General features: G+C 34.8%; 2 protein-coding genes across 2 annotated transcripts; one reads left to right on the forward strand and one right to left on the reverse strand.

Moving 5' to 3' along the window:
* Positions 1–22: 22 nt before the first annotated feature.
* Positions 23–3,305, reverse strand: CLPR1 (CLP protease proteolytic subunit 1). The gene is made up of 9 exons (XM_086649445.1): positions 2,831–3,305; positions 2,463–2,578; positions 1,949–2,155; positions 1,732–1,836; positions 1,540–1,602; positions 1,311–1,422; positions 738–799; positions 450–632; positions 23–375 (listed from the first exon to the last, which is right to left on the reverse strand). The coding sequence occupies exons 1-9, from the start codon at positions 3,108–3,110 to the stop codon at positions 289–291; spliced, it is 1,215 nt and encodes a 404-aa protein (XP_086505571.1). The 5' UTR covers positions 3,111–3,305; the 3' UTR covers positions 23–288.
* Positions 3,306–6,817: 3,512 nt separating this feature from the next.
* Positions 6,818–8,090, forward strand: LOC147532513 (zinc finger protein ZAT10-like). Its single transcript, XM_086650476.1, has one exon. It carries the CDS (start codon positions 7,142–7,144, stop codon positions 7,946–7,948), a length of 807 nt encoding a protein of 268 aa, XP_086506602.1. The 5' UTR covers positions 6,818–7,141; the 3' UTR covers positions 7,949–8,090.
* The last annotated feature ends 5,478 nt before the right edge of the window (positions 8,091–13,568 follow it).

The raw sequence follows: 13,568 nt of genomic DNA on the forward strand, positions 1-13,568 counted from the left end.
AAGCATGAATAGAAACAATATCTGCAAAATAACAGTTCTAATAATAACATTTCATGATTAAATAAGCTGAAATTTCTATCAAGATTCAGTCATCCCACTAGTAAGAAGGGTTAAGAACTATTCATCAGCCTGTTCAGGAAATCAGGTGACTTCCTTTACATGTGAAAATGAACAGTGTAAATTCACATGACCTGATTAAATAACACCTTTTTTTGCCATTACATGAAGCAAACTATAAAACATAGAGATACAGCTGCTCGGTATCTTCATGTTATTGATTTTTTTTAACTACCTAAATCCAGAGGAAGCTGGTTGTGCTCCAGGTCCTACTGCCCTTCGCATAGCTTTCGATTGAGCAAGCATCCCCTCGTAGTCCTGCTCATTGAAGATGGTCTTAGCAGATGGATGTGGAAATAAAGTGAATAAAACAGATTGAACAGAAGAATTACCCGTTTCTCGTATACACCATCTCTGCCATCAATTATTTTATCTGCCAATCCATATTCAATGGCTTCTTGTGATCGGAAATATTTGGGTCGCTCAATGTCTTTTTTGATTTCTTCTTTCGATTTCCCAGTTCCTTTGGCTAATAGCTCAATGTAGTAGTCTGTGTTTGCATCCAACTCTTTGGCCTGTGAGTGTTCGTTAGTGTTTTGTCTAAGAAGATTAAGCGTCAAATAAGAAAAAATATAAGAACGTGAAAATTGTGACAATGGGCATCCGGAGGAAGTTCATACCTTGATCCACATATCAATAGCTGCTCCACTTGATCTACTAACTTTCGGCAAATACAGTTTTGCTGCAATCAACATAACTACGTGAGAAGAAAAGGGGCAGTAGAATGAAGGGGCCAAAATTTTCAACCTTTAGGACTATAATGAGGTTTTCTATTGCTCAATCCAACCTTGAAGGTTAGGACCTTCTAGATTAGGACCTATGAGATGAGCTAATCTGGGACGTATAACAAGTTCTCAAGTCGGACATCATCTCAATTGAGAATAAATTTTTAAGTGAAGACTCGCTTTAAAGGACTCTGAATGTTTAACTCTACGAAGACTCGGATGAATGTCAAAAAGCATTCAAACAAGGCAATTTAAACTAAATAATTTGAATCGCTCATATACAGATGACTGAAAGGAAACGAACCGTAAACGAATCGATAGCACTGATAACTAGAATTAATAAATAGAGATATATTAGTCCGGTTGCTCCATCTGCAACTATGCCCCAATTATAAGGAAACATTATGTTTCCTTCAAGAGAATTTTATGCTTATCTATTTGTTTCTAGAAAATGTAGAAGAGTCATACTTGAGCAGTTCGGCTGCATAGCACGGAAACCCTTTGCACCAAGTGACAGCAACATAGCCGCTTGCCCATATGCCATGCCACAGTTCACAGTGTATATTTTGGATTTGCAGTACTGCGGAGAAACAAATAAAGTAGAACAAAATTAGACGAGACTGTTTTATTGAACCAATCACGATCAACCACTCTTGACACACATACATCTGTGACTGAGAAAAGCACTTATACTCACAGCCATGGTGTCAGCGATGGCATATGCCTCAGTTTCAGATCCAACTGTCTCCATCTTCTCATTCTGCCGAGAGCAAGGAACCAAAACATTAACGAAAAGAATTAAAGCGTCACAATTGACAAATACTACTCAAACTACGTAAAACTTAAGCAAAAACGCTTCAAACTTTAGAAAACAAGTTTTAGGACTAACCTGTGTCCCTGACGAATTTATATATAGATAAATAGGCTTCGAGGGATTATCATAATCCAACCACATAAGTTGAGCAACAAGAAGCTCAGTTACTGATGGAACAATCTGCCAACAACCATATACCATATAACTCAGGATACAAGTAAACAAGAGAAATAAAAAAACGATATTGCTCGTAAACCATATAAGCAAGAATTTTCAAAAAAGGATATCTTACAGGCATGCCCAGATAACAAATTCGAGCATCCAAGAGTAAAGAAGGCAAATCTGGAGGAGCACTCCTGGGTCGTCCATTTCCTCCTCGGGATCCTCCACGATACATGCTTACACTCATACTATACCTCGAGTGATCTCCGTCTTTCATGCCAGAGAGACTCCACATTCCTCCTTGGTCTAAATAATTCCTAGTAGATGAAATGCTTTCCTGTTACATTCTCTACAAAAGTGAGATCATTCTTGTCCCGAAAAGTGTGCTAAATAATGTCAAATCACTTCGTTCGAAAACTTAAGAATCCACTCCAAATATTAAAAGATAGACAACGTGCATGAAGGTCGGCGTTTTCTAGCACCCCCAAGTCTACAGACTTATCATGGCATACACAGAGGTACCTCCAATTATGAGTATGAGGTTGTCTATTATTTAGCACTAGATTGTCCTAGAAAATCGCAATTTCAAGAAGATTCAATATGAATATAACTCACAAGCTAAATGAGACTATAAAGAGTGATACCTCAGTGACTTTCTCAGATTGTCGCTTGACCATGCTATCTTCTGTCATGAACATATTCATTTGAGAAGGAGATAGTCCATATAGGTATTGAGGGGCATTTTTATAGTTCTCCATCACTACAAAATAATTAAATCAATGGTTTTTGTGTGTGGTTAGAAACTTAACTATTTAAGCTCAAAGGGTAATGGATAAAAAAAATAATCAATCAAATGGAATAATTTCTGCTATTTGTTTTTGAATCATAACTAAAACATGAAATAGGAGAACCCAAAATAACCCTAAAAAGAAGGGATAAATTAGGGCAAGATAACTATCATAACAAATTGAAATCAGGGAAAAGTAGATATGGGTATTATAGATAAACTTACACCCATCTATGAGATTCTCTTCTTTGAACTTCTTTGGGATGTGATCGAAAGAGCTTGATGAAGCTGAAGGTGACTTAAATAAACGAACTGAAATTCTTCTTCTTGATTTCACTACTGAAGAAGATGAATGAGCTGAAAAGAAGAGTTTTTTAGTGTCACTACCACAAAGAAAAGAAGTTTTTTGGGGGAAAACAGAAGAACCCATTTGTTGATTTGGGGATATTTCTGTGGTTGGTAAGATTGGAGAAACTTTTGTACATGAGATAAGAGAAGTCGCCATGAATGGGTTTCTCTCTCTCTCTCTCTCTCTCTAAAACTCAGAAGGCCTTCACAGATCTAATAAAAATCCAATCTTTTTGTAAGCAGAGAAGAGAAGAGATTTTTTGATAATTGGTTGTTATGTGCACACATGAATTGGGGAAAAGATAGTTTCAGGGTTTTCGGTACTCACTCCTCCAGATTCCAGAATAACACTATTAACCCAGCCCCCTCAAGTTTGTTTTTATTTTGAAATAATCCCTTGACTGTTGGTCAACGTTAGTTGACTCTTTTTAAGACTTACAACTTCCAGAAAGTCAAACAAGATAATGCCATACCTCCTCGTAATACAATATCTGTAGTGAATAAAGTATCATTTCTTCAATGATTTTCACATATATTTTAACTTTCTAACTCTATCTAGAAGTAGCAATTTTTAATCGTAAACAAGATATAAGGCATACTAGATGAAAATTCGAAATTGTTAATGTTAATTGTCATAATGTATGGTGTTTGTCCAAAATATTATCAATCATAATAAATATTTTACAATAAATAATATGATGAGAGCTTTTATTGAGAAATTAAATATGTGAATACTATTTAGACAAGTCAAACCCTTCACACAAAAATAGATAAGATCCAAGCAAAGTTTTCACAATTAATTGAAGGCAAGGTTAAGAAACACTAATCGATTAGCCCATAAAGAAAGTAAAATTTGTGATAGATCATTTACGACAAAGAAGTAGTTCTACCAAAGTTCAGATATAGTCTAACAAGGGGAGGTCAAATTTGAATCATAAGAAAAATAGAGGATCAAAAGAAAACAATTTGAAAAGTTAAAGGCGAAAAAGAGACCTCACAAAATGAAATTTTATATAAAACAAGGGTGTGAAGAAAATTCAAATTCAAATGCTAATGGTCAGCACATAGCTCAACCTTTGGAAGCAATAACCATATCATAAATATCACCTTTCAACAAAAAATAAATAAATATCACCTTTCAACAAAAAAAAATTCCTTAAAAAAAAATCATTTCTCAAAAAAAAAACAAACAAAAGAAAACATCATAAATATCACATATTTTACTAAAGTGTAGTATCAAAGGCCCCCACTCAAAATGTTATATTGGCCCACCCATTAAGACTAATTTTAGAGAAGGGACGTGAGGAGAAGAGCCCAAATAAAACTTTTAAGAGCGCCCTTAAAATTACCCTTTCACTAAAATCTACCTTTTTCTTCTATTATTTCTTAACAATTTTCTAAAATTATGAAACCATAGAAAATAATATGTTTAACTGGTATCCCTGAATCAGGTACTAATGAATATCATGGAGTTAGGAAGGTGATTTCTTTTGCACCTCCACCCCCATCCAAAATCAATTTTACCAAATGTATGTAATTACAAAAGTTCTTGGGATATAGTGGATTGCATAAAAGTAGAGAGTTAAGCTACAAAGAAGAAGTTATCTATAAAATAGAGCAGATTTTGAAGAATGGGTAAAAATTGGAAAGAAGAAGAAATGATTCATTGAGAATTTAGTCCAAGAAACCAATACCAAGATCTCACATTTGGTTCTTATAATCTCGGAGTGCATGATTATGGTTCAAATATAGTCTTGGACCAACATATGTGACAATACAAGAAGATTTTTTTGTTGAACTAGAAACAGTGGTATCTGAGATGTCATCTTAAAAGTGTTTAATCCTTGCCTGAACAATTTGATCTTCATGTCACATTTTGTGGGTTATTCTGTATATCTTCTTTGTATACGCGATTCTCTTGCTTTAAGTTATTCCCGAAAACTTGGATATTTATCTTAAATGATACAACACTTAGTGCATGCCGAGTATCCAAAACTTCCACACTGGGCATTCTTTTCTCCCTTTTATGCCAACTCTTTTCAAATGCATTGCCTAGTGCCTTAGTTACTTGTTTCTTTCGAGTTTATAGCAAGTGGCAATGGCCTACTCTGGTTATATAATTCAAGAACAAAAGATAGGATTTTGAATTTGTAATTCAAGAAGAAATGTTCGAGATAACCTATATTTGATGTCGGTAATAAACACCGGTTTGTCCTTGTGTGAACTCCATCCATAATGTTTCATCAAGTACAATGGAAGTTACGGTAGAAGAGTTTAAACTTCAAGACAGGAAATGAAATACACATAACCATTGCGATAGTACTACTTCTCTTTTTTAACCTTCTTTGACGCATACACGAATTACCATCAGATTGATTTCGAAGCTAAAGAAGATTAGAAGATGAAGAATTCAAGAGATGGAAAGTCTAGGTAGAGTTGAAAGCCCACCAATTTATAGTGAACAACATAGAGAGGGACACTTTGGGCAAGGTTCATAGCCATCTAAATCCTGGTGATGAGTTTTTTGACAAGTCCGATCCATTTAAAGGCTCTTACTTCATTAGTTTTCGCGTAAAGAAGAGGTTGTTCTTCAACAATTCGGTGTAGGCCTAAAATGGAGTTTAATGTTTATATTGTAAAACAAAGATATGTTTCAAGTTGTCCATTTCTTTGACGCAATTGAAACTACAACCTCTTGGATTTCAAAGTACATCTACATCTGTGAGTTTAAAGACCCATATGATAAATTTGGGAATTTATTGGTAGTTTATCTGATTTTTAAGGGTGATGTAAGCTTTTAGCGAAGTGTTCCACGAATTAAAATAGACCTTAGCTTGAGATATCTCTCTATTTGAATTTTTGAATTTGAGGCAATCGTGAAAAACACGTGACCTAAACCTAATTCATTGAACAAAGAACTAGACGGCTTCTTTTTCATTATACAATTTAGATAAAGGCAAACTGACTTAAAAAGAACACGAGGCTTCTTCAATAAAAAAACGAGGCGAAACAAAAAGGGTATTTGATCTCTCCTTTTTTTTGGAAAGTTAGAAACCGTACTAAAGGTAAACAATTACGTGATGAATAAGAAGGATGAAGTCATGACTCCATGAGGGGGCGGATCAACTAGACAAAATGTTTGGACAAATCTTCCCTCTATTATATATAACAAATACCTACTTGTGTGGTTGGTTATATGTCTTTCATTTACCATGACCCCGTAGACACTTCCCAAGTGGTAGCCTTAATTTAATATTATATGGTTACCTCCAATTATTTTATCTTTTTAGGTACGTTGACTTTTCATGTTTGGGGGCTTTACTATTTTGCTTTGTTATAAGTCTTTCAATCTTACATCTATCACCTCAAATGTGATTATAGGTACTTCATATTTGGTTACACATAACTCCAAACGCTTTTAATTTAGGATCAAAGATACGATTAACTTGGATAAACTTCATCTTCATCAACACATTATAGAATTTTGAAGTATTCTGTTTTTACTGGGTGAACTTTTTCTCGAAATACCAATAGAATTTTTTTTTGTAGTCGTGTTTTTGGAAAGATAAATTTGATGTACACGAACTGCCACCAATCTGCCACACTCACATTTTTTTTTCATTTGAACCAAAAGAGGTTCTAGATGCGAGTATATATATAACAAAGATGATAATTTAGGTTTGATAAATGGTCTTAAGCTCACCACCCCTAAAGAGATGGATACAAATTTGGTCCACAAAAGACAATGGCTAGGTGGCTCTATAACGTGTTCGAATTGACTTTGACCTTTTGACAATTTGACCATTGACTTTAGAATCAGTCTTAGAGAGAGAAGATAGAGTTCAGTCACCCTCTCTCTCACACACACACACACTATCTCTCTCTCTCTCTCTAGTTTCTTCTTTACCACTCTCCATCCACTCTTTCTCTCTCTAAAACCGACTTCATATAGAGTAGTAGTTCACTCTCACCAACTCAACTAAACGTGCCCCCTTCAACCATATTCCAACTCCCCCCCTAACTATTTCTCTTCACTTCCCACGCAACTTCCACCTCTCTCTCTCTCTAACTTTCTATATATATACAGCCCCAACTTCTTCACTCCCACACTCAAACCCTAAACTCAGTCAATCTCTATTCCTTTCCTCCCCCCATTTATTCATCTCACTTCAACAACAACAACTTTCAATGGCACTTGAAGCTCTCAAATCTCCTTCAACAATTCCACCTCCATCTTTTAATACTACTACTTATGAAGATCATAATCATCATCATTATCTTGAACCATGGGCAAAACGTAAACGATCAAAACGTAATCGTTACGAAATTCAATCAAAATCTTCAACAGAAGATGATGATGACGAATACCTAGCTTTCTGTTTAATTATGCTCGCTCGTGGTGGTACAGACATCAACAATTCCGATTCCAAAAAGACCAATAACCCTAATTCCGATCATCATCATCATAATTCAGAAAATCAACCACCAGTTCTCAAATTGAATTATAAATGTTCAGTTTGTAATAAAGCTTTTCCTTCTTATCAAGCTTTAGGTGGGCATAAAGCTAGTCACCGGAAACCCACCACCGGAGTACCATCAGATGATCAATTATCTACATCTACAACAACCACCACCGCCGCCGGCGGTGGCGCCGCTGCTACAACCACCGCGACGACGGTTAGTGGTAGATCTCATGAATGTTCAATTTGTCATAAATCATTCCCATCAGGACAAGCTTTGGGTGGGCATAAAAGACGTCATTACGACGGTGGAAATAGTGGAGCCACCACCGCAGGTACTACTACAGTCACCACCTCTGCAACAAATTCCGACGGTGCTGGATCTACTGTTACACATAGAACTGGTGGTGTTAGTGGTGGTAGTGGGTTTGACCTAAATTTACCAGCTTTGCCGGAATTCTGGCCTGGGTTTGGACTTGATGAAGAAGTTGAGAGTCCTCATCCATTAAAGAAACCACGTCTAATGATTCCCTAAACAAATATTCAAATTATATAATTTTCAATCCTCTTTTTTATTTTCAGATTTAATTTGGGGTTTGGGTGAATTGGTTTATTATTTGTATTAATTTGATTATTATGTACAGAAAATTCTTCAACTATTTCTGAAATTTATCAAATTTTGTTGTGTTTTTTTTTTTTGTTGAATAAATTTTGTTGTGTTTAGTTTGAAAATTAGTTCAGATAAGAACAAGACTAACGTGCGCCATGTGTAATGTTCATAAATATGAAATTTCAACACGATTTCTTTCCTTAGAATATTGTTTTTAGTGGGTAAACTTTGTGCGCAAGTTAGCAAATTAATTAAGAAATAAAAGAGAGTTGAGGAAGAAGAAGAAGAAGGTGACAAGTAAGCAAAAGGTTGGGTGGGGTGTTTCTAGTTCATACTTGTTCATTGCTCACTGGAATCTGAATGGGTGAGAGAGAGTGTATGGGTCTGTCTTTGCCCATCTGTCATTTTAGCCGGCTATGAATGTTACTTCTTAGTGGACTTCCATTAGTGGGCCCAATTTAAGCCCATAATTTAATCCAACTAGCCCTGCATTTCCATCTATTGAACTCCTAGTTATTAAGGGTGAATATTTAGTATCCGAACCGACCAAACCAATCCGATCCAAACAGATTTGACGGTTTGGACACCGATCCAATGGTTATCTGGATTGGTTTGGAGACTAAAATATAAAAAACGAGTGGTTTGGTTCGGTCTATGGATTTGTTTGACGGATAACCGAAGAAACCGAACCAAACTATTTATTATCACGTTCTATATATTATATATGTGAGAATATATGATTCAATTTTTTTATCTTCTTCGAATGTTGATAAACTATGTCGAATTAATCACGTACATGTAGACCTAAGGGTTTGTGAGATAATACTTTTTTTAGCACGTTCTAAGTATAATTGTAACTAGTTTTAAAGTTGAAAATTCGAAAATTTGTTCTCGGAAAATTTTTGACCTTTGACCAAACCGTTCATGCATAGTTTGGTTTGGTTCCCGAACAAAACCATGAACGAATTGATTCGGATTAAAATTTAGAACAACCGAACCTTTTGGATTAGATTATGGATAGCCTCAAAAAATCGGTTACCTAACCGATGTTCACCTCTACTAGTTATAGATTAGCTTAGTATAGTTTATGTTATCAAGTGTAACATCTAAAATTTGACTCCATGTCTAAATTGGCTCGAGTCACATAGAAGAATATTTGTGTTTGTCTTTATGTGACATCTGATTATCTGAATAGTGAGTTTGTGATGATTTTAAGTTCATATGAATCAAACAATTAAGATTCACACAAGTGACCATAAGAATAAAGCACAAAACTGATTTAACAGAAGATATTTTAGTTCCACTCTTGGTCTCATGAGACACGAACTCAAACAAGGTGCTTAATTTTTCTCTTGAAGTAGGAAGAATCAAGTGGTGCTATCCACGGTGGATGAAACTCGTGTTTCCACCAAGACACCAACCAAAGTGAACTTCCGATATAGTTTTATCACAAATAAAAACGTTGCACTAGATCCAACACATGAGAATTTCAATAACTTAGAATGTGGAGTACAATTATCTTTACTTAAGATTGAGGTATTGGGCAAAATTGACTAAATGTGAATGCTTAAGAACAAGTCTATTGAAGTTCTTTATGTAAATTATAGTAGTATATAATTGAAGGTATGAATATGATCACTTAAATTTCAATGGGTGCACCGCGTGGAATCCCTTATTGATAGAGAGTGTAAATTAGGTAGTGGCATAAAATTAAGAAGAATGGCCCATTAGAGAAAGAATAGTCCCCCACCCTAATTTATCAAGTCTACTAATAACTCAATTATTATAGTAAACACTTAGAATAGGAAGATGAGGTTGTTGAACAAGTTCTATCTCAACCAAAGAATTGCAACTTGGGATGCTCTTTTCTTACCCATTATGTTGATATAGTTGGATTAATTTATCAATTTTGGGGAGGAGAAGATATTGATTAAAATGAACCCAATTGAAACATGGGCCGGTAATTATAAGGCCCAAAATGGGGAAGTTAAAGAGAATCAGGCCCAATACTAAATAATAATGAGGAAAAAACCCAGTAGGTAAAAATACAATTTTACCCTCCAAAATGAAATTTTCCGTCCAAATCAACGTCAAAAACAATTTTGAACATTTTTGAACAATTCTTGGTTTGCTCTCGAAAATTTTGTAAATTTCTGAACAAATCTTAGTTTGTCTCAACAATTTGTAAATTTTTGAACAAATTCGTTTTTGCTTAGACATTGCTTTGCCAAAATGTTTCGCATTTTTTTCTTTTGCATTTTACATAGACAAACTAACACAAACATTTTGGCTACAACATTTTTCGATTTGTCTTGTGAAAAAATAAATGGTTTCCGCATTTTTTGTTTTGCTTTCGACATAAATATAAAGACTAAAGCATTTTTTTATTTGTCCTTTACAAAAATTAAAATGTTATACATATTATCCTTTGTATTTAACAAATCCGTTAACGAACAAATAATAGTTTGACTAATACATTATATATGTTGTTAAGAACATAATTATACATGACGCCAACATTTTATAATAAGTCGGGACATTATTATAGATATTGTCAACATTTTATAACAACACAATGATATATGTTGTCAACATTTAAGGGTAAAAATGGAATTATGAAAAAAATATGTTGTCTTGTTAACAACATAATTACATATGTTGTGAACATTTTGAAAAGTGTTTAAAAAATGGGTATTTTTGACATTATTATTTTTGAGTGGATTTTTTTCCTATTAAGGTCTAGATTTTTGGGTTTTTCACTCATTCATGCAAAATAGGGTTCAACAAAACTGAAAAGTTAGTTAATGAAATGCCTTTTAACTTTATGGGTTAAAAGGTTAAGTTTATTTGTTTTGTGAATTCATATAAAAATATATTAACGGTGTCTTCCTCTATTGATTATATAAGCGAAAATATCCGAGCCCCCAAATATTGGATGTGAATTTCATTTAGGCAGTTAGATTCACGCCACTTTCTCTCTGTCGATGACACATGACTAATTCTACGCTAACTTCAAACCAAGATTTTGAATTGTCCTATCATCACTATAAGATAAGGAAGCTTCCTCTGGCTGGAGTGCTGGACCCACAAACTAGTGAGAAATTAGTTTAAGGGGGGTTGGAAAATGGATATTAACAACTCCAATTTTCCAAAAAAAAAAACAACTCCAATTTTCCAAGTGTATAGGTTATGGAATCTTCTATTGATTAGTCGGCGCAGACTTACTTGTATTTCTTTTTTTGCTTTTTTTTGGTGAAGTCAAGTCAAGAAAAGCAGTTAATGGAGTCATCCCTTAAAACAAAAAGAAGAGAAGTTGAAGTCTTCTTAATAAGTGAAGTACTTTCCAAATATCAAAACCACCCAATTTGTTAACCCACACGGTTCCTATCTTTGAAACTTCAATTGCTTATCTTCTACTCGGGAAACCTTTTCTATTTTAACTCTACCTATTGTTTTTCGTCAAGTGACATTTTGAATGACGTACTAGTGAAATACTCTGCTCGTATTAAACATATTCTACTTTTTATTAATTTATTTTTGTTCTGGATATTTTGTTTCAGTTTGTTTTTTCAATTTGTGCAACAAATATTGGAGTAGAAAATATAGATGTTACACAACTTGTTTTCGTTGAATTAGATGACACGCAATTAGGAATAGTGTTTTCCGTGCCATCGTGGCATAATTCAAAATAGAGAAATTTTATATACACTCACAATTTTTACCTATCACAGTTACATTCGGGTCGATTTAGTCAATTTTCTTCGACCGAGTCAGATATCACCCACACTGGCCACTAAGTCAAGATTGGTCGTGCTAACTAAAAAAAACCTAAAAGCCTTTAAGCACTTCCAAAATCTACGAATTCCTCCATTAACCACACTCACTACCCTACCACTTAAAGTTTATTTGGCGACAAAAAATTCCGAAATCAAACAATTATCTTTCTCTAAGATTTGTGTTCAAATTATTAAAGCTTTTTATTAGTGTTTTAAATGATGAAAATCGTGAAAATTTGAGAAACTTCACATTCTTATTTTGATCCAAAGACAATTCTAAAGATTAAAGAATCACCCACTAAAAAATATAGAAACATCATATGAATCTTCGTTTTAAGTTTTCTTTCAATGGAAGTGGTGTTATTTGTTGGAGATTTTCAACATTTAAATGCTGGGAGCTACCAACAGTAGCAACGGATGGGTATATACCCACTAAGATGGATGCAAACTTCCATCAAATGATACATCCCATGTGAATGGATGTATATCCATTAGTTGGTATCTCTTGATGCTATATAAATGAGTTTCTCACCATTCAACAAAAGAGATCAACATACAAACGAATTTCTTCTCTCTCTCTTGCTCTCATTTTCTAGTTTAAATAAACAGCGAAGGATTTTGGAATTTCAATCAAGTTATTTTGTGAATTTGGAGTCGATTTCCTTAGCAGTATCAGTTTATTAATACAGAGTATTCTTGGTCTTGGTCAAAGCGTACATACTTTGAACCAAGCAGTTGTTGAAGGGCTTCATCGTATCCTGAACGCATAATTCCTGACCCGTTGTGTACTCATGGTTTCATACCAGAAGGGGGCGAATTACTGTCTAAAAGAATCGATTTATCGAGCTTTGAAGTCTAGTGATCAACGTTATTTCACTCATCGATTATTTTTCACCTTCCGTTTCAACTTAAACGCCAATTTTTCCAACATTATTTTGTTATTAAAATAGTATTAAAAATCGAATTGTAAAAAGAAAATTTCAATGAGCAATAAACAGTAAATTAAATAAGTGACTTATCTTTTTGCAGTGCTGAAACCAAGTATTAATCGAACCAACCAGAAAGAATGAACCTGCAATAAACCGTAGTAAAATAAAGGTGGAACAGAGGCACAAATTGAACTCGCTTTCCTGAAGACTTTAAACGCCCCTGCTACCGTAGAATTAGGTATTGCTTTGCAGTCTGTGAACGCAGTCCCCTAGGATTCAACTATTCCTTATCAAAATTGAAGAAGCAAACTTCAATTTCGATCTCCTGATCTTGACAGAATTCGAAACAGAGAGAAGTAAACAGAGAACTGAGAGAGAGAGAGAGATAGAAGACGAAATATTTTTTCTGTGTGTTTTCCTTCTGGGAGTTTATCCCTATTTATAGAGTACGAAACCAGATCATCAGACTTGGGTAGTTTTGATCCAACGGTGGAGAAAAAGTAGCCAGTAGAGGAAGAATAGGTCTGAGAAAATTAAGGAAGTGGACTCTTTCCACTAGCCAGTAGTGGAAGAAAAAGTCTGAGAACTAGCTAGTAGTGGACTCTTTCCACTAGCCAGTAGGGGAGGAAAGGGTCAGAGAAAAATTAGGGCATTTCTCTCCAAGACCGAGACCGAGACCGGGTCCGGTTCCGGGTTCTGAGTTCCGGGTCGGTGACCCGACCCGCGAGGGTGTGAAAGGTATAAATATAAGTGTGCCTAAGGTAAGGGTGCCTCTAAAAAGTGATGGGTCTCTCCTCCGGAGAGCACTATTGTAACCCCAAGGGCCACACCCCTTTACAC

This window comes from Eschscholzia californica, unplaced genomic scaffold (genome assembly GCF_041429995.1).
Source record: "Eschscholzia californica isolate CP2 unplaced genomic scaffold, dmEscCali1.0.p SCAF_6, whole genome shotgun sequence".
In the NCBI taxonomy this organism is placed as follows: domain Eukaryota; kingdom Viridiplantae; phylum Streptophyta; class Magnoliopsida; order Ranunculales; family Papaveraceae; genus Eschscholzia; species Eschscholzia californica.

What these genes read in the sequence shown, in the direction of transcription:
- CLPR1 (XM_086649445.1), bottom strand. Translation starts at nt 3,110, where the DNA reads ATGGCGACTTCTCTTATCTCATGTACAAAAGTTTCTCCAATCTTACCA. An exon ending in TATGCAGCCGAACTGCTCAA is followed by an intron (nt 800 to 1,310) that starts GTATGACTCTTC and finishes TGTTGATTGCAG; the next exon opens with CAAAACTGTATTTGCCGAAA. An exon ending in CTATTGATATGTGGATCAAG is followed by an intron (nt 633 to 737) that starts GTATGAACTTCC and finishes GAACACTCACAG; the next exon opens with GCCAAAGAGTTGGATGCAAA.
- LOC147532513 (XM_086650476.1), top strand. Translation starts at nt 7,142, where the DNA reads ATGGCACTTGAAGCTCTCAAATCTCCTTCAACAATTCCACCTCCATCT.